General features: G+C 36.1%; 2 protein-coding genes across 2 annotated transcripts; both read right to left on the reverse strand.

Annotated features, from left to right (window-relative positions):
* Positions 1-105: 105 nt before the first annotated feature.
* On the reverse strand, positions 106-7,628 carry LOC142983621 (facilitated trehalose transporter Tret1-like). Its single transcript, XM_076130599.1, has 7 exons — positions 7,576-7,628; positions 7,077-7,232; positions 6,236-6,434; positions 4,800-4,990; positions 4,023-4,405; positions 3,644-3,755; positions 106-810 (listed from the first exon to the last, which is right to left on the reverse strand). The coding sequence occupies exons 1-7, from the start codon at positions 7,616-7,618 to the stop codon at positions 542-544; spliced, it is 1,353 nt and encodes a 450-aa protein (XP_075986714.1). The 5' UTR covers positions 7,619-7,628; the 3' UTR covers positions 106-541.
* Positions 7,629-11,002: 3,374 nt separating this feature from the next.
* On the reverse strand, positions 11,003-20,812 carry LOC142983385 (facilitated trehalose transporter Tret1-like). Its single transcript, XM_076130222.1, has 8 exons — positions 20,770-20,812; positions 20,107-20,262; positions 19,258-19,456; positions 17,881-18,071; positions 14,587-14,845; positions 14,059-14,188; positions 12,405-12,516; positions 11,003-11,271 (listed from the first exon to the last, which is right to left on the reverse strand). The coding sequence occupies exons 1-8, from the start codon at positions 20,810-20,812 to the stop codon at positions 11,003-11,005; spliced, it is 1,359 nt and encodes a 452-aa protein (XP_075986337.1).
* Positions 20,813-21,468: the final 656 nt, after the last annotated feature.

Consider the following 21,468-nt stretch of genomic DNA (forward strand, 5'->3'; position numbering starts at 1 on the left):
ACAGTGCAGACTTTTTTCATTTTCTGATGTACCCAACCGGAACAAAAGCAATTTAATTTAATTATTAAGATAGCTTTAAAAAATGATAAAATTATACTACAAATGTTCAGTTCTATAAGATCATTTATTACTATACTTCTTTTACATTCTTATCAAATTAATATAGAATAAAGACATACGTATACAAATAGAAAATAGTAGTACATTAATTGATCATTGAATTTTTTCCTCGTGTATTCTCTTCATAGTAAAATTCAATCTTAAACAGAATTAGTTTACTTAAGCATAGCCAATAATAACCATTAAATAATTTATCTTCGTTTATTTTTGGGCAAACGATCCATAATCATTCTTTTTTCTACAGCTCACCATAACAATGAGAAAATCTGATAAATATTCCATAGGAATCAAATCTACAGCAACATTTATTGCAATAATAGCAGCGTTGCAGCTATCTCAATCATCATTTAACACGTTTCGTCCTCATACTTCATCATAATAGGACCAATATATAATAAAAAATCGCTAAAATTCTCTGCCATTATTTACTCAACATATCCTGAATTTCAATTAAACTTTTACCCCTAGTCTCAGGGACGAAAAATATCGAAAAAACACACGCAAGAGCTGATATAAATGCGTAAATAAAGAAGCAAGAATCAGCTCCAATGACGGGCAGCATGTAGCCGAAGGTAGTGACGATGATGAAACCAACGCTACTGGACACGGTTCCTGAGAGAGCGGTGCCTGTACTTCTCACGTTAGCCCTGAACATCTCGCCGCAGAGAGTACCGGGGATGATGCCGAAACCTGAAACATTGATGACGTATTTAAGAAAGATTTATGGACTCAAGGCCTAACCCCTCCCTCATTACGGGAGGAGACCCTTGCCCAGCAGTGGGACATTAATGGGTTAAATTTATTTATATGCTTAGGAAATTTTCAACTTTAATGCTGTCTTTTTTTCAGATAGTATTTTGAGCTCCTTTACTGTCCTGCTCACAGGTACTGATTCTGGATTGCGAAAAAGAGAAGTCTTTTGGGACATTATTCTTTATTGTTTTTAAAGATATGAACTTGTAAGTGGTTATGTTTCCACATGGCATTGACAAATTTTCGCTAATAAAGATTTCTAGTATCGTTAAAAAAAGGAAGCTTTAATAAATACATGACTCTGTGACAGCGATATATATCAGCATAAGCTGACCCGCGCAACTTCGCTTGCGTCAGAAGAGAGAATGGGTCAAAATTTTACCCGTTTTTGTAACATTTTTTACTGGTACTCTGCTCCTATTGGTCGTAGTGTGATGATATATATAGGGTCTTCTCATAATAGCTGGTAATATTTTGGGAGGTAATACTGCCCATAAATCTGATCACGAATCCGAAAAAAAAAAGTTTTTTGGACAACTTATTTTTTTGCTTTTCTGTAGTGTGAGTGAGCGCTCATACACGAACACATAGAAGCGCTCGTCGTTACACGGCCGCCGCTTCGATGTGTGCGACCGCGACCGAGCGCTGTCAGCTGACGCCGCGAGGTGCGGGGACCGCGCACGGGACGTTCTGTCTTAGTAACAATAATAAATACAAACTGATACTGATTTCCCATAATACTTTCAGTCTTGAATTGGCTACGTGATTAACGTAACTGTCTTATTAAAGTAATTGTTAAATTACTTACCTACACAACGTGTAACACTTAAATCTAAATTACAGAAAGCATAACTGCGAATCTTATTTACGCACTGATAACAATTAATTACGCACGGGCATCAGACACTACATACCTAATTTTATCTTTCTAACGTTTTACGACACTTTTTGCTTCCTCGTTCTGATTCACTTTCACGAACACACGAATTATTAACAAAAATAAACAAAAACATGGTTCATTCACCAATTACCGTATCACACCGCGCACGCTCATGATCACGCGCGACAATAACAAATCACAGTTCAGAAAGGTTTTGGAAATAACAGTAATAACAAGCTCACGCATTGACAAACTTCCACCGGACGCGCGGACGTCCGAACGAAAGCGATCCTTAATAGGTACTAAGTTGTGACATACGTATGAAGCAAAATAAAATAAATAGGCAGTTAGGGATGGACCCAAAAACTTAATTACATTTAATATTGATATTTATTTTTCCTTAATAACTTCAAATCAAACTATCTAGAGACTAACATTGAATGAGAAGATATTATTTCTATTTTAATAAAGATAACAAATAGCAAACGTTGGTTCAGTATCGATATCCTCGAATATTTTTTAAGTTTTTTTTTTCGATTATGATTCATACCTAGTATTATTACAACAATAAATCTGTGTCCTCTTGGCCTGCGTGCAGCGTGTAAATGTTAAAGATAATCTTAGGTAGGTACAAATAATACATTCAGTTGGTTTCTACTGTATTGATAATAAAGTAATGCATTTTTACCGATATTTCCACATTAGAATGTAAGCAATAGAAACAAACATCACTAGCGCGGCACGACAAGACAACTACAAAGCGCACCGCGCGACGCCGCCAAACGATCGGCTCTCTTTGTCGGTGTTTATGCTGTTGAATTTCGCCCTTTGTCGGCATGATTTAATATGCCATGTTTTGATTTTAAAAAATAGGTAGTATTATTTAAATTAACCAGTTGGTAAGAATTTATTGTGCGTGTTGGTGGTGTCGTAAAACCAAGTGCTTAATCCCGATACGTGAGTGTCAGTCAGTAAATTGAGTCAGCTGTTATCAGTAGCTAGACGATTTTCGTACTTTTTTTTTATTCTGTGAGTTTGTGCGTAGTGTCGCATGGTTGTTTGTTTGACGCATCTGTAACGAATCTCTGGCGATACGCCGTACGCTATTTAGGTAAGTAATGTAACCCTTTTGATTTGTTTGATTTCATCATTCATCAATCATTTGTGTATTGTCGTTCGGTAATCAGCCGTTAACAGTAGGTAATTGAGATTCGTAGTTATGATTTCGTCAATTTATGTGTATGTAATGTGGGATGGTAATCCTATGTTCGATGCAACTGTATTCAAACTCTCGCGATACGCTACGTTCTGTAGGTTAGTAATTTAACAATAGCTTAAATGGCATAGTTACGTTAATCACGTAGTTGCTAGCCAATCCAAGACTGAAAGTATTATGGGAAATCAGTATCAGTTTGTATTTATTATTGTTACTAAGACAGAACGTCCCGTGCGCGGTCCCCGCCCCTCGCGGCGTCAGCTGACAGCGCTCGGTCGCGGTCGCACACATCGAAGCGGCGGCCGTGTAACGACGAGCGCTTCTATGTGTTCGTGTATGAGCGCTCACTCACACTACAGAAAAGCAAAAAAGTTAGTTGTCCAAAAAAAATTTTTTTTTTCGGATTCGTGATCAGATTCATGGGCAGTATCACCTCCCAAAATATTACCAGCTATTATGAGAAGACCCTGTATATAGCCTTCCTCGATAAATGGACTATCTAACACTGAAAGAATTTTTCAAATCGGACCAGTAGTTCTTGAGATTAGCGCGTTCAAACCAACAAACAAACAAACAAACAAACAATCAAACAAACAAACTCTTCAGCTTTATAATATTAGTATATAGATTAGTATAGATTGGTTGATTTTAACGTCTGGTAACGGTTTACTTACCAAGATCAAATGCTAAGAAGCATGTTATCAATGAGAGGAGCGGCAACCAGCCAATGTTAGGTAAAGATGCGTGATCAAGACGATCTAATAAGAAGTAGACTCCAAGTACGGCCTGAAACAACAATATAACTATTTTTACTATAACTAGTAAAACAATGCAGCAACAAAAAAGATTCCTGCTCGAGATTGCTGCGCAGACGAATACACAACCGAAAGCGCCTCAGAGGTAGTCAGCAGAGAATAACGTTTTTGTTGAATAAATCTTTTTCCCAGGCTTTGAAAGTCTGACATATTATTATAATAGTAGAAGTTGTTATGGAAGTAGCACCTACCAGTTTCAAAAATTACAGTTATAACTATCAATAGATTAACTACTTACCAAACTCAAAGAGACAAACAGCGTAGAAAAAATCAAAAGAGATCTCCTTCCAACTCGTTCAATAAACCACGGCGTAATCGTACTAGCCAAAAACTGCGTCAAACCAATTATAATAGTAGCTATATGAGGCTGTATAGACGACCCAGCTATTTCAAATATTGTAGTCGCAAAGAAAACTACAGTTATGACTCCACTCATCTGTTGTAGAACACCTAAAGGTAGTGTTATAGAAATGGCTCTTCTATTAGATTTGATAGTGAATATTTCAAGCCAATCTTGTATGTTTGATGTTGTTGTTATGTCTTTCCCGGCTGCTAATACGTTGTTTATTTCATCAACTCTGCCGAGAGATATGAGGCTGTCTTTTGCGATGTCTTCTTGGTCTGAAAATAACATTTTGTTACAATTACTGAAAAGAATAAGATGGGACTAAGATGGTTAATGGCAAAATGTGGGTGTACTACGCCTCCGTCTACACCTTCGGGTATAACAGGCTTCATATTATGAATGTACTAAAAAGAAAATGTATTTATAATCGTTTAAAAAAAATCTTATATTTCATCCTTGCTCTTGTATCCCTTGGAGCTTTACATACTTTCAAAGCACAACCAAACCCAAAACAATTATTTGTATATCTTAGATATTTTTGTTCAGTATGGGAATTGAACCCATGTCTTTCCCATCGCAATGGTAGAGAAAACTATTTTCTCTAAACTATTTGTGTGAGAACAATTTTTTCTCTAATCTGACCAATATATAAGAAAAAAATGTACCTACCATTTAACACCAAAAATAGCGGGCTCTCAGGCATGAAGAATGTGCCAAATATATAAGCTACTGATATAGCAAATCCCAGCCAGCACGACCCTTGGAAGGACATGAAAGGTGCTGCGGCGTAGATGAGAAATGTGCCAAATGGAGTGAAACATGCGGTCAAAGTGAGGAGAATACCTCTGATGTTTGTAGACCTGAAATTGAGAAGAGAAGCTTAAGAACAGATTATTCTTAGTAGTCCCCTGGGATATTGAGAAGTTTTCTTTTCAGTCATCCAGGTATAAAATTTCCCTAACTGTTATTCTCGTCTGGACTCTCATACTAAAGATTAGCATCAAATAGCTTTAGAAAGAGATAGATGGAAAGAGGGAAGGGAGGCCTTTGCTCTGCAGTGGGACAATATGGGCTGATAATAAATAAATAAATAATATTCTCAGTATAAAACAGTCCTTCCACGCATTTGTCTAGATTCGTGATTATTGACTAGCGAGCGTCTGACATTTAAAATTAACGATAATATATTTCCTGTGAAAAACGCTAGGGGGCGCTGATGAGATTGTCAGCGAGGTTGTTGATAGTCAAAAGTCCGAAATCACCCATTTCAAAAGTCGTATCTAGAAGTAGTGTTGGCGATAAACAAACGCAATTATTCGACAAAAATAAGAACTACAATGAAACAAAGTTTTTTGCGACGCATTTAAAGCGTTATCTAAACCGGAATTCGTATTGATCGTCTAAAAGATTTACATAACCAAAATATCGCCCCAGATGTACAACTTAAATATAGGAATAGATATCGCATATAAACATTATAATACTCTTAAAAACGTTAATCATCATTAATTATATCTATGTCCTCGATATCTAAAGCTAGAGATATAATCTATTATCACTATGATACTGGTATTAGGAATTTCCTGACAGTAAACAACATTGCAGCTATGTACTGGAAGACCCTAGAATCAGTAGCGCGATTCTCTACCACTATTGACTACCGACATCCGGCTCTAGCTATCGAGAAATTTTGTACGAAAATCTAATCAGCGCCTCTAACGGGCGTCGTAGGAACTATTTGGCAGTACATTCTAAATGTCAAACTTTCAATACTCGATAATACCGACTGTGCAGAATCGCGCTACAAACTAGACGATGGCGTATATCGGCGTCAATTGACGTTTGATTGACTAAAATTTGGAGTAAAGTACTCTGGGCCATCGTCAATTATCAAGATCATCATTATTTCCATACTAAATGTGAAAGTATGTTTGTTTGTCTGTTTGTCCATTACATTTCAATCAGGAAAGTGGATATTTGGAAGATTCAGCATTAAGGAGAGGTCATTCTTCTTGAACACTTCTATTTCACACTGAAATAGGTTTGTACTATTATAAGCAAGCTCTAGTCATTTAGCAACCCAAGTAAATAAATTATCAACTTACGCAATTTCCCCAAGGTACACGAGATTCATGAGATGTAACAGTCCACTGCCGAGACCCATCACGATCCTGGCTGCAAATATGACGGCGAGATGATGAGCGAAAGCCATGATTATGAAGCCTAACGCTGTGAGTATCCCGCCGACCAGGAGGGCAGGTCGTCGACCTTTGCTGTTCGATATGAAACTACCGATGTATGGACCTGGAAGAAACGATATTTTCATAAGATTCCTAAAAGGCTACTGCTTTACATTTACAACTTTAATATTATAATGTTACTGAGACGGAAGGATCATAATGCGAAGTACAATGAGTTTTAAAACATACAAATATTTATCATTGTATATGTCGGTAATTTCAACTGGACGCTATAAAGTTTAAATGTATTTTTACTGACCAAGGGTGTCTGGTACTGGTATTGCATAATACACAGATTAGTAATTAAACCATACTTATGATCTGGTGGGTCAGTAGACCGATACGACCAACAAAAGATGAACCGCAAAATTTTAGTTTTATTTCACTATGCACGTAACACTAAACTTCTTGAAAAAATATATTTTTTTGACGAGGACACTCAAGAAAAATCTTTGTTTTTAAAAGGACTACTCACGCACTAAGAATTGCTCTTGTGTCGTGGGGACTTTTACAAACAACGGACGCAAAGCACAACCAGACCCGAAACAATTATTTGTGGATCGCACAAATAATTGCTCCGCGTGGGAATCGAACCCACGACCTCCTCCGACACAGTGGTATCGTGGGCACATCGTCAAAAATATATTAATTATTCAACTTGCATCTAGTTCAGAACCTTGGTATTTTACTTATTACTTCCACTTACCCAATATAACTCCAATATAAACAAGAGAGGCCACCCATGAAGCCTGCGCCTCGGTGATTACATCAGGTAACGGCGTCAGCTCCAAGTCTTGCAGCTTCGGAAGAACTGGGGCACTCCATGCTAACGATACGCCTACCGTGGTCTGTCCTATGTATGCTGGAAATAACAAATATACTTATGTATACTTTAAATATTACTCACATTTAACTATTTTAGACTTCCGGTGTTAAGGAGGTTAAGAGGTAGAGAGGTGTCACACTTTTTAAGACGGAGACAATGAATTGAAGATCAAGACTTTTCAATCATCACATTTCATCTGAGCATTTTGTACCATTACTTGGTCCTCGATAAAAATGAAAACAATCCTTTTATAAAAACATTTTAACACTGATATTTTTTTTTCTGGCTTTCAGCTGGACTCGAATTTCCTTCCGTAAAAGAAGGCCATAAATCCTTATATGAACAAGATTTTTTGTATGGTAAAATATTTTAGCCTTACCTAGCAGTGAAATAAAAATTTGTTTTCTCAAAGCAGTGAGCATTGTGTTCCAACTTCTGAATCTCAAGTGATGATTCGAGACTTATATTATTCAACAGCTCATGTTTATCATTTCAAATCTGATTGATAAAAATTAATCATGCATTGGAGATAATTGACGGGTTTCTTGAGTTAATACGATAAGAAAGGAATCTTATTCATTAATGAAATTCCAGTTTAAATGGGAAATTTGCATATTTTGTGTATTTAAGGCCCTCATAGCCAGTTGCACTCACTGGTTGGTTAACGATCTGTGGGTTAAGCAACCCTGGACGCGGTTATTCCATAGATGGGTGATCATGGGTGAATGCAAATCTGGGGGTACTGCAGCGACCTGACCAAAGCGGTCTGTGGGATAAGCGACCCGGGACGCGGTTATTCCATAGATGGGTGACCGTGGGTGAATGGAAATCTGAATGGTGTGGTAGCGCCCCCACCGAATTGGTCATGAATTGGCTGTGACACCTTTTTCTACCTCCTATAATTTAGTTGTGGATAAAACTAGAAGTCTCGGTTCTCAATCACCAAGAAAATTTTATACAAACACGGCACATAATACCTACTATAAAAAATGTAGTAAACTAAATAACCAAGTAGGTATCACATAAAAGGATATGAAAATATTTTAATATAGCCCAAAAAACAATGAAATTAATACAGCATTATCTTTATTTATGTATTCAGGAAGTTTTATAATAACGGAGCTTCATTTAGTAAACTGTGATGTGGCTGGCATTACAATCAGATCATAATAATGAAGGTCTAAGTTTATGAGGCCTACGTTCAGAGAGTTCAAACGATTATTACTTCTTACTACTATAATCTTTCAAGAGCGTGATTATTGGGCTGTTTTATTTGTGACGAAATGCCACGAATTAATTTTTGGGAGAGTCGAAAAGAGCTGTTTGAAAATGAAAGATATCTGGTGCTTGAAGAACCCGACTGCCAAGGAAGGGATTATGTTTATATCAGTAGTACCTTGTCTTTTTTTACTCATGACTGTCTTACTGCTGGGTTTACTTCCGAAAGAGATACGAGGTAACATTACCCTGGCCAAGTGCAGGTTAGTGACTTTGACCTAAATAATGTTTTTCTTAAACATTAGAACAGAGTGTGTTTTCGTTTTCGTTAGTGTTATTATTAATAAATAAATAAATATTATTGGACAACTCACACACGGTCATTTGATTCCAAACTAAGCAGAGCTTTTACTATGGTAACCAAATAACTGATAAACATACTTATAGAATTCTAAATACATACTTATATACATACATTAACATCCAGGCTCAGAACAAATAGTCGTGCTCATCACACAAAGATTTGTCCCGGGTGGGATTCGAATCCACCACACGCGGCGCTACGGTTGTTGCGGCGAGGTGACCGCTTAAACCACTGCGCCAAACGTGCAGTTAATAATACACAAATACCTTCGGAATGTCTTTAATGTGTCGGCACGGGTTCGAACCTTCGACCAATATAAGAACACTCGCCAATCACTGCTCACCTTCCTATACCTACCAAGATATATCAAAATTACAAACATCAAAAATGCACGGAATTTGTAATTTCAATGCACTCGTGTTTTTACGGTTTGAAATAAAAATACTCATGAAATCCAACAAGTTCTACTTTACAAAAAACTATACCGTGTAAATGCAGAAGCACTCAACATTTTATTCGAATCAATAACACGAAAGCAATATAAAAAGTTTCTTATACCACGATCGCTTGGTGCAGCAAAAAACATTTTTCCGAGAAAAAGTTCCAATATCGGTGCCGCTCGTCATTTTATTGTTTCCTGAGCGCCTGAAGGCTTTATATGATTTCTTATTGTCTTGAAACTGTTTTAATGTAATGGTTTAAACTAAAGAAGTATTGAAAACTAGTTTATAGAGTAAATGCTCTGTATGTTCTTAGGTTTCCGAAAGATTTCGGAAGATTATTAATACCCTTAATTTGTTTTCCTTGTTCAGGAATTGATTAAATGATTTTATTTAGTCTTATTGTTAAATTTCTAAAAAGGTTCTGCCGTAAAAGTGTACCTATTACATTAGCGATTTTCAAGTGGACTTGGACTTTGATTTGTTTACTTTGCCAATAATAAAATGTAATAATAATCTTATGTAAATGAAGATAGCAATTTTTAAATTCATTATTATTCAGCAATATTACACGGGGATTACCCCAATCGACATGATAAGATCTTTAGGTTATAAATAAACTTTTTACACCCGTTTTCTTAAGGCTTACTTTTGACTAGCTCCTACCTATGACTTCGTCCACTTCAAAAGATTTTCTGTCCAAAAAGTATTCTTGCATTCTCGGGTAACAAATTTTATCAAAATCTGTTCAGTAATTTTGTGATTTCCAAGCGCAGAAACTCTTGCACTTATTAGTCACTAGCTTCTACTGGTTACTTGGTGTAAATTCTCGTTGATCCAATATGCTAATCTGGGCTAGTTATCTGTATGACAAATTCTATCTAAATTATTTCCGTCCGTCATTTTGGCGTTAGTAATTACCTAAAAACATCGATCTAAAGTTTTACATTTAGTCTCGGCGTGTATGCATTTCCACTACATTTCTTTACCTTACGTTTTATTATTGTGCATAAACTACAACTCTGTCAAGTTTTATCAAAATCTATACAGTAGTTTTGCCATGATTGAGTAACAAACATCCTTCCAAACATACAAACATACAAAATTGTCGCAAGTAAATTTTAAATTTAGCTTGGAGGGGGGCAAATTCCCCGACACGTCAGCTGAGAGAAATCACTTGATTACAAAGATAAAGGTCGATTCATTAACGGAAGATAATAAATAATTACATAACGCCATGTTTGATAACACAATATCTATATTAATTTATCAATGGACATCTATACACGTGTTCGTGAAGTTATGATTCATTGCGTTATCTTTTCAGTAGTTCCGGATTATATTATCAAATCATTTAATGAGTGTTGTTGATAGTCTGTCTTGTTTCTATGTTCGTAAACATCTTGCATTTTGTTAATTTTCAAAAAGGGTTCAATATTTTATGGGAAATGAATAGACTCTAATGTTGCCAAAACTAAATATTTCTGTTTACTATCTAATCGTTTTTTTGGTATTTCATCAATGGCTTTTAACGAATTGTTCTTGCTTGAGCTTCTGAACTGAATTTTAATATCAGTTATCACTTTTATAACTAAGGTTAAAAAATCTTCTGGTAAGACAAGGTTTTCGGAAAGGTCTGTTTCAGTAGTTTGCGCTGGAAGTGTAATCAGGCAGTATTTCGCAAGAGGGTCTGAGATGATGAGAAATAAAAAACAAAAAATCATTTAATACTTTTATTAAAAAATACAAAAACCTTGACTTACTTATAAACATTCACCAAACGTTCATCTTCCAAGAATCTCCTGTATCTCATTCAGTGTCCTGCCTTTTGTCTCAGGCACAAACTTATAAGTGAAAAGAAAAGCCACGATACAAGAGCATGCGAATATCCAGAACGTGACGTCACCACCGAGGTAGCTGACCATGGAGCTGAAGCCGGTGGCCACGCCGAAGCCGATGAGCCAAGCCGTTGTCATGGAAACCGCTGAGCCTGTGCTTCGAGCATTACCTTGGAACATCTCGCCGACGAGTGCGCTGGGCATTGTGCCGAAACCTAGACAGAAATATTTTTTTTTATTATCTTTTTCCCATTGCCTCCCTCCGTGGTTTAGGTCGCCACGCTGTTGACCATTGATTCGGGAGGTCGTGTATTCGATTCCCACACGGAACCATTATTTGTGCGATCTTCAAATCATTGTTTCGGATCTGGTTTCACTTTGTGTCCCTTGTTTGTGTAGGTATATGTAAAAGTATGCAGTATGAAACCAAAGAAAGAAATTTGCTACTATCCTTAGAAACTTCCCTTGCTTCATTCACATCCACACATCTTGTTGTAGACTGAGGCATTTATTAAGTGGCGAGCTTATTGCTTATATTATAGCGGGCAGATTACCAAACTTCAGAATACTAGTGAGAACATTTCAAGAGAGCTTTAAAAACCCTAATAGTTCTTCGACCAACCCAGAAATCGATCCAGGTACCTCATGATCAGCGGTCAATTAAAGGCAGTCAAAAGACAAGTACTTAGATAGTAAAATATTAAATATTTGTACAATTTTAGTAAAAAAATAATAAGAATTTCAAAATGCTGCTGAATTCTTAATTAGCGCCAAGTTTATCGCTATAACACCAAGACATAACTGAATGAAAGATTATTATCAGTCAAGAACATTCGATATACAATGACTTTCAATATTTAGCTTTAAGGAATTTTATGTACCTTGAAAGTCCGAGTACTTTTATGTCATTTTACATAGTGTACCTAATAACTTTGGGTCTTTTTGTTTCTCTGCACACTTTTTATGTACAATTATAGATTATAGATAGCCCCATATTACATGGGACTATCATTGCATATGGCGAATTATAAGTGTAGTTTAGATAGTTCTGTCTTGACCTCAGGTTAGGCGTGATGGTTTATATGCATGACGTGTGTACATTATTCGCAGTAACGATAATTTTGGTGTTGTCCCTGGTAATTACAGTAGCCTGATTCTCTACTGCTATCGAGTATCGACAACCGGCTGGTTATCGAAAAATTTTATATGAAAATCTGATCAGCGCCTCTAGCGGACATCGTAAAGACTATTTTGGAAGTACATTTTAAATGTCAAATTCTCGATACTCGATGGGTCCTATGGTAGAGAATCGCGCTAAAGTTCAATAACATAAAAGTGACAAACTTACCAATTTCGTAAGAAAAGAAATACATAATGAAAGCCATGAGAGGCAGCCATCTTATGTCAGAAATGATGTAGCTTTGGATACGGTCCAAATAGAAGTAAGTTCCCAATAAGGACTGAAATAAAAAAAATATATATATGTTACTGTAAAAGCCCGAACGGTGGTAAATCCTAAGTTTTTCCGGTATAACCTAAGATTTACCAACTCGCAATGGTAAAAGTCCGAACAATTCTTTCATTTCGAACTTTTACCTATATTCACTTGATGATGTCGAGATGTCGCCGGAGCCCTGCTTCGCGGGGCTCCTCCTACTGGGTGGTTAAAAAAAAATAACCACGAAGGCTAAGGTGGGAGCTTCGCTTCGCTCGCTCCCACCTTAGCTTTCTAACCTAACCTACCCATGTTGCTTTGCCCAAATGGCTTGTTCGGACTTTTACCATTGAGAGTTGGTAAATCTTAGGTTTTACCGGAAAATCTTAGGATTTACCACAGTTCGCGCTTTTACAGTAACATATATATACATAGATCTCACTTCTGAAATAGTTATAAACATAGTTATGAAGGAGGTTTTTTTTATATATCGTAACATAGTTTTTAAACTCTGGCTTGTTCGGACTTTTACCATTGAGAGTTGGTAAATCTTAGGTTTTACCGGAAAATCTTTAATACCGTAATAAAAAATTTAATACCGTGAAATAGTTATAAACATAGTTATGAAGGAGGTTTTTTTTATATATCGTAACATAGTTTTTAAACTCCGGCTTGTTCGGACTTTTACCATTGAGAGTTGGTAAATCTTAGGTTTTACCGGAAAATCTTAGGATTTACCACAGTTCGCGCTTTTACAGTAACATATGTTACTGTAAAAGCCCGAACTTATAAAAAAATCCTCCTTCACAACTATGTTTATAACTATTTCACGGTATAATTATATACTGTGGCATAGTTATAAAGAAGGAGTTTTGGGCACAGCGACATTGGTAGGTTAGGTAAGAAGGCTAAGGTGGGAGCGAGCGAAGCGAAGCTCCCACCTTAGCCTTCGTGGTTATTTTTTTTTAACCACCCAGTAGGACATCTCGACATCATCAAGTGAATATAGGTAAAAGTTCGAAATAAAATAATTGTTCGGACTTTTACCATTGCGAGTTGGTAAATCTTAGGTTATACCGGAAAATCTTAGGATTTACCACCGTTCGGGCTTTTACAGTAACATATACATAGATCTCACTTCTATTATTCTTCTTACTTCTTATTTTCATTATAGTGAATAATTCAGCGTATTTTCAAAATGAAGTAGTTGAAATAGACAACTACCATCAGCTGCATAAGCCACTGGTCACTGATGTTCTAAATTCTGAATTTTGTATACCTCCATCAGTCACGAAACTTGCCTGCAAGGCTTTTTACTGAGTTGTTAGACTACAATGTCCACCTTCCGCAATGATTGTCAATATTTACTAACAGAAAGTACTAATAGAAAACACAAAAATAAAACGTCTGGCCTTAAAATTAAATCTGTTCTGTGAAATTCGAGGTTAAATTCCATTAAAATAATAAAAGTTTTGGTAGACAGGCGGTTGTAAATTCAATAGGTACCTAAATCAATAAAAGCTAAAAAAATCAAGGTTGTAATAAGAAACATAATTGTTTTACTTACTAAACTAATTGCGCAGAAAGCAGTTGATGTGAGCAACAAGATTCTTCTGCCAGCTCTCTCCACGACTGTTGGGGCTATCATACTTGCGACTAGTCGAGTAGTTCCGACTAAGATCGTCGCTAGGTCGGGCCTAGAACACGCAGTACATTATATGCCATTCCATAAGCAAGACTTCCTGGCAAGAATTCAGAGGAAAGTGCAAGATCAAAAGTTTACGCAGCAGATGACGTTATATTTAATATACAATGACTACTATTTTTATCTATTTCTTTTACCTCTTTTTGTGCCCCACCCGCTGTTGGCCATAGGTCTCCCTCTTTCCTTCCTTGGTCTTTAGTAAGTTATTATCCCAAGTTAAATAAAACCAAGAAATATAAGCATTATATGAAATGCTACATGTTCTTTCAATGCTAATCTTAATCTAAATTTGAATCTATTAATTTAAATATTATCCGGTGGTTATCAATAAAGGAATTCCGGTGGGTATTATTAATATTCTAAACAGAATTATGAAAAATTGCTACTAACCTAATAGAAGACCCAGCTAATTTAAAAATAGTAGTAGCAAAAAACAAAACAGCAGCTACTCCACTAGTCTGCTGCAGAGTACAAAGAGTAAGGGTGATGAACAGCGACTGTCTATTAGCTTTGACGGTGAAGATTTTAACCCAAGCCTTCCAGCTGTGACCTTCGTTAGGATTGATGCCGCGGACGGACTCGAACACATTCTCCATGTCATCCAGCCGGCCGAGGAGACGAAGAGTGTTTTTCGCTTCAGTTTGTTTACCTGCAAAGATATTTCTTTATAGAATTTTATTTGGTTACCCGAGATTCAAGACCGAGACCTATGCGTGACGGTTCCATATACTATTTTAAGTGTGGGATGTGGGCCTGTCGCAGTCGGATACTGCGATCATGGTGGATCTTTTGTATCACCCCCCCTCTCAGTTAATACAACGGCTGGTGGGTACAGCGAAATAAATATGCTCCCCAGTGGTAAAGTCTACTACTGGGTTAGAGCATCCGTTTCCCAGATGAGCCACGATAGATTACAGACTAAGATAACAGCCATAATTCTAGTTGCTTTATACATATATCTCTATATATCGATTACGTTTAAAACAATAACCATATTTTAACAAAATTGTCTTCTTTAAAATTACATAGTGTTACTACTTAATGCTTCCTATGTCCTCTATGAAAATTAAAATAGTATCATCCGAGTTTAACTACTGACTTCAACGATAGTCTGTTTGCAGTATTAATTCATGTATATGTATCACATTTGAGTCATATTCACGTGTCAGTATTATTTCGTTGGTAGTTGGGTCAGGTTGGCGGGAGTCTTTATTGGCCATTTCGAGATTATTCATGTGAAATAAGCATGATTCAACCTTCCATACTAGATTATCTACAAAACAATTTGCTGTTAATTGGTGAATAGATTGATTATATCGCAGTAAATATTTGAATGATATTAACAAATTAAGAGATAAAGGTTTGTTTTTCAGGAAACAATGACTCAGGTATTTGATAAGGAGTCAGCTGAGATTCTTTGCACACAACGTTTCGGATCTTTCCGATTATATTGTCTGTAGTCTAGACTTGAGAATGTTCGAGATTTTTTTTTAAATAGTCTTCAAGTCGTCGAGCTGATTCGTTTGAAGTAAAGAAGACATCGAGTTTTTGGTCCATGTAGGCTCGTCGGCAACATTGTGGCTTTATTCATACTAATTACGACTTTACTAAAGACTATTTCCAATTTATATTATAGTAGGTGTAGTGTGTAAGTTTGTTTTGATAGATAGATATATAATTCTTTCTATCTTTTTCACACTTACATTTTACAAAGATTTTTACCAACTTTGGTAGCATTATATTTAACTGGACTCTATAAAGCACATAACTGTTACGACTCATTTGGCCCCGGAGAACATTTCCATGAAGATGAGGACACGTGTAGAAATTCGTTTTTTTATATAAAAGTATGTTCTTATTACTTTGATAAATATAAGAGAAGAACACAAAAATAATTTTACGTTAATGTAAAAATTACGTCATATTTTAAATGCGTCGTATTTTAATTCAGCCATATGCAAAGTTCCGCTTTGATAAGTCTGTCTCCGAATATAAAAGTAGACACACAAAATAAACACTTACAGATGTATTACTATAAAAATTACGTTTGATTAAAACGGTGTGAGATTTTACCAATATTTAAAATTCTATACTTACTTATAATTTTATAAAGCTGAAGAGTTTGTTTGATTGTTTGTTTGAACGCGCTAATCTCAGAAACTACTGGTTCGATTTGAAAAATTATTTCATTGTTAGATAGCCCATTTAGCGAGGAAGGTTATATATCATCACACTACGACCAATAGGAGCAGAGTAGCAGTAAAAAATGTTACGAAAACGGGGAAATTTTTAACCCATTCTCTCTCATGTGACGCCAGCGAAGATGCGCGGGTCAACTAGTACTTGATATATCTGTAGGCTCTGGCTATTTATTTCTACCAGTAACTAGGTCGACTGTTATTCAACGATTGCGAAGCATTGGTAAGTATTATAGTTCTTTACTTCAGATAATCTGGATTTTTGTGTTTGTTAGTGAGGTAACTTCAACTTTTAATAACTACTCTTCGATTAGATAGCATTAATAAACCTAAGAAAATTGTATTCTTTATTGTAAATGTTTATTGGAAATTGAATTTTCTTCTGTATTTCTTATTTTGTGGCACTCATGTGAGTGAAAATTTATGTTAATTATGCGCAAGTAGAGATACGTTGACACTTAGTTATTTATTATTAAAAGTGAATTAAAATAAACGTTTGTTTTTTCTTGTCATGTTGTAAAAATTGTAAATGTGATAAATTAGTCGTGACATGTGACTGTTGGATTTTAATAGCTATTAGGAGTCAATACTGTCGTAATAAGGTTTGTATGGGATCGACAGTATCTGAATTCCCCTGGGAATGGAATCAGCGGGATAAAATTGTACTATACCCGGGCGAGGTCGGGCCAGCTCACTGGTTATAATAATTAGGTAATTATATAGTATTTGAATTTTGTAAAGAGAAAAAAAAATGTTTTAACTTAATGCAAACACCAAAAATATTCTTGAGAAAAATAATGCCGGATCTTAAGCTATCTTTATGTTAAAATTGATAGAAATCTGTGTAATTGAGTTGAGTCATACTTTTTAGCTTTCCGTAGCCAAAGGGTAAAACGGGACCATATAACTAAACTTCCGCTGTCTATCTGTCTGTCTCCAGGCTGTATCTCATAAACCGTGATAGCTAGAAAGCTGAAATTATAAGAAATGATGTATTTCCGTTGCCGGTATAATGAGACAATGCGCATCGACGTTGACGTGTGTCCTTATTCAACGTTACAGGAAGCTGGAGAGCCTAGTCATAACAGCCTAACAGTGTATAAGCCAAGAAACTGGGTAATAACTATAATTTAAATTCCTCTTTTTATTGGTTGGTTAGGTTAGATTAAACCACTCTAATTTTCCCACCACTGATTTCTCATCACACGAAGCTATTTGAGACCCCATCCGAGTTAATTTGCAGATATTCGGTTTATCTCCTCACTTTAACCCCTACAACTTTTGAACGGCTCACCCGATTTTCATCAAACATGTCTAAAAACACTTGCACATTAGTCACCTTTAACCCAAAAAAAACTAAATTAAAATGACTGCATCCGTTCGGGAGTTATGATCCCACTGATAGACAGACACACAGACAGGCAGACGCGTCAATCTTATAACACCCTTTTTGTGTCGGGGGTTAAAAATAAATTGATATACTAACCTTTAATAGCATAATACACAGGCGACTCAGGTATAAACAGAATTCCAATAACATGAACAATATTGATGATCAGTACTATGTATCCTGTGGCTGCGTAGCTCACGTAGGGACCGATGCTGTAAGCTGCTAACGTGCCTGAGATACCCACGATGGAAGTCGAGGTCAGGAGAATACCACGGATATGGGTAGACCTGTCAAAGAGTATAATAAATTTAACCCATTAATGTCCCACTGCTGAGCAAGGGTCTCCTCCCGTAATGAGGAAGGAGTTAGGCCTTGAGTCCACCACGCTGGCTAAGTGCGGTTTGGGGACTTTGCATGCCCTCAATAAATATATTAAACAAATAGGCATGCAAGGTTTCCTCACAATGTTTTCTTTCACCGTTGGAGTTTGTGTTAATTATTTCTAATACACATATAGCTTCGAAAAGTCATTGGTGTGTTGCCTCGGAATTGAACCTGCGACCACTTGCTTGGGAGGTATCAACTTATACCACTTGGCTATCACTGCTCTTGAAAGAGTATATTATTATAATTGTTTATTGTTTTAAAGTTTATTTTCCATCAGGTAAGTTTATTTCAAGAATAATTTTACGTCTTGTTTCTACATATGTCTTTAAACAGAAAATTATAAGCGGAAGCGGTTTTCTGACATTAAATAAAAATCATACATTGTATTCATCATTCTCGTGGTACGTGAAGTAGTTCCACTTTAGAAATTATCTGAAATTTTACGACATGTATATACGAGAACATGTAATTCATTTCGGTTTGCCTGGCATTTCGACTCAGATTACACTGGCAAATGTTATGATTTAGGGAATATTCATATCTGACGAAACATACGTCGCGTATTATCGGGCGCGCAACGCCAGAACAGACAAATGTATAGGAAAACACTCGACCGTTCACACTCAACCGATGATGCATGTTACACCCGACGCATCCGCATTCCGTTGTGCGATCCACAAATAATTGTTTCGGGACTCGTTGTGCTTTATACCTGTTGTTTGTGTGTTTGTAAAAGTCCACGCGACACAAGAGCAATTTTAAGTGCGGGAGTTGTCTTTAGAATAAAAGAGTTGTTACGAAATCTGTCGCAAATTTATACTAATATTATAAAGCTGAAGTGTTTGTTTGTTTGTTTTTTTGAACGCGCTAATCTCAGAAACTACTGGTCCGATTTGAAAAATTATTTCAGTGTTAGATAGCCCAATTATCGAGGAAAATTATAGGCTATATATTATCACGCTACGACCAATAGGAGCAGAGTTAAAAATGTTACAAAAACGAAGAAAATTTTGATCCATTCTCTCTTATGTGACGCAAGCGAAGTTGCACAAGTAAGCTAGTATAGCATAATAATATGTAACTCACGCAATTTCCCCGACATAGACCAGGTTACTGACAGTCACCATGCCCATCCCGAGACCGCTGATGACCCTCACTGCGAACACCATGGAGATGTTCCTCGTAGTCACGATCAGGAGTAAAGCTGTCAAGTTCAGAAGACCTCCGAAGAACAGGCATGGTTTCCGTCCCACGATGTTTGCGAGGTAACTCGGGATGTATGGTCCTGGTAAAGAAAATGGGAACGAAAATACCCTTCAATATAATATGAAATAACTTCTAATGATCAACCGAATAAAGCACATTTAAAATTAAACAGCAGTTGTTAAATTTAACATTAAGATATTTTTTTCTTTGTTAAGATAAATCTCTTTTTTGGCTTTATTTTCATCTGCTTATGCCTTAACCATTCGTCAGAACCAATTAATCCGATTTCAGCGCCTAATAGAATAACATTTCAGCACCTCATTGCAAAAATCAGTGCCTGAATTTTTAATAATTGATGAAACCCACTTTTACACAACTTCAATATTACGATTTTGTGATACACCATTCAATAATAGCAATACATTTAATTGAATGTTGCTAATACATAAATTACTTAGTTATTGTAAATTGTCCGTTATTGAATTCCAGAAAGGATATTAAGAAAGAAAGAAGAACGTTTTTTTAGTAAAACCAGCACAGAGACACACAAGAAAGATACATAGTACAACACGATATAAAATGGTTGAGGATGTGTCTCACGGCTGTACCAAATAGGTACCCAGATCAACTTAATGACAAGCACAATAAGTGTAATAATTTGTACAGAACAGTATAAAAAATTGCCTTAGCACATACAACAGCGAAATATAGAGAATAAAAGACACATACCAACTATTGCACCGACATACAGCAAAGATCCTATCCATGATATCTCGAAATCGGTCACTTTATGTTCAAATGGTGCTTGATCAGGGTCCTGCAACTTTGGAATGATGGGAGCTGACCATCCCACGCTGTAGCCATCTATGAACTGACCTATATTCACTAGAAGAGTAATCAAGAGCTGGGGTTAATTAGTAGTGCCTTGGTTGTACAATACAACTTAAATCCTCTACCACAGAGGCTCTCAACCTTTTCTTAGTCCGGGACCACTTGTATATTTTTCTTGCTAGCAGGGACCAGTTCGTAAGTATATTAAAAATAAAGTGTAATAATCATCCTGAAAATGTTTAATTTTAAAATCATTCGCGGATCATATTTTGACTTCCACTGACCACTGGTTGGGAACCACTGCTTTACCATATAGCATTATTTCAAGCAGTGGGTTGCACATTCAAATCTAGATACATAATATTAAAATTTTGTAAGATTAATGTTTAAAAGAAGTACATTTTGTGAGGACAAAATCCATTTGTGGTTGCCAGAAAGATCCTTTATTAGGTTTTTAATGTATAAAAGTCTATTGCTCAGATTAAAAAAAAACAGGCTTGCATTTTAAAATATTATACATTTGTATAAGCTTCATCATAATAAAAACTGAAAAATACTCACCACAGGCCACAATCAATATCTGTGTTCTGATATATTTATTCATTTCAACTGAATTTTAATCACACTTTAATATTCACTTCATTATCCACCTTAAAAAATATATTTCTTTATTCTTCACTATGGAAATCTTCGTGTTTTATAATACACTAAGCGATAATTTGTTCCCACTGTAATTCGTACAACAATACTATAGAATAAATGGTAAATAACTGAATGGGATGAAAAGCACTTAAATATTCACACGCTTATCCATGTTCATGAATAAGCATTTGGGTATAAAATACCGTAGGTATGTTATTTTTATATTAGGTCGGGGAAAAAGTCTTTTCGCATTTACGTATGAACTTGTAATAAAATCTCTTTGGCTTCAAGAATCACAAATGAGTACACGGTTTGTTAGTTTTCTTTCAGTGAGCTCGTGAGGCACCCAAATATCGAGCTTGTTTGTGTAGAGAAAAGATTTTATTACAAGTTCATACATACTATAATGCGAAAAGACTTTTTACCCGACCTAATATGTTGGAGCTGGCTAACCAAAATTCTAGGTTAAGCGCAATACATACCAAAATCGCTGATACAGCCCGCTTCCTCTAGTTAGTGCTTTAGTGGTCAACCTAGTGTCAAAGTCGTTCAAGCCGCCCGAAGCCATTTCACGTGGCTTAACGACTGTTATCTTATTTGACTACCACCAGGACCGAC

Source organism: Anticarsia gemmatalis, chromosome 24 (genome assembly GCF_050436995.1).
Source record: "Anticarsia gemmatalis isolate Benzon Research Colony breed Stoneville strain chromosome 24, ilAntGemm2 primary, whole genome shotgun sequence".
NCBI lineage: Eukaryota > Metazoa > Arthropoda > Insecta > Lepidoptera > Erebidae > Anticarsia > Anticarsia gemmatalis.

Coding starts and splice junctions, on each gene's coding strand:
- LOC142983621 (XM_076130599.1), bottom strand. CDS start 7,618: ATGCTCACTGCTTTGAGAAAACAAATTTTTATTTCACTGCTAG. Junction 4,991..6,235: donor GTGTACCTTGGGGAAATTGC/GTAAGTTGATAA, acceptor TCTCAATTTCAG/GTCTACAAACATCAGAGGTA. Junction 3,756..4,022: donor TGTTTGTCTCTTTGAGTTTG/GTAAGTAGTTAA, acceptor TTGTTGTTTCAG/GCCGTACTTGGAGTCTACTT.
- LOC142983385 (XM_076130222.1), bottom strand. CDS start 20,812: ATGAATAAATATATCAGAACACAGATATTGATTGTGGCCTGTG. Junction 14,189..14,586: donor TTAGCTGGGTCTTCTATTAG/GTTAGTAGCAAT, acceptor TGCGTGTTCTAG/GCCCGACCTAGCGACGATCT. Junction 11,272..12,404: donor TTTCTTTTCTTACGAAATTG/GTAAGTTTGTCA, acceptor ATTTCTGTCTAG/GTTTCGGCACAATGCCCAGC.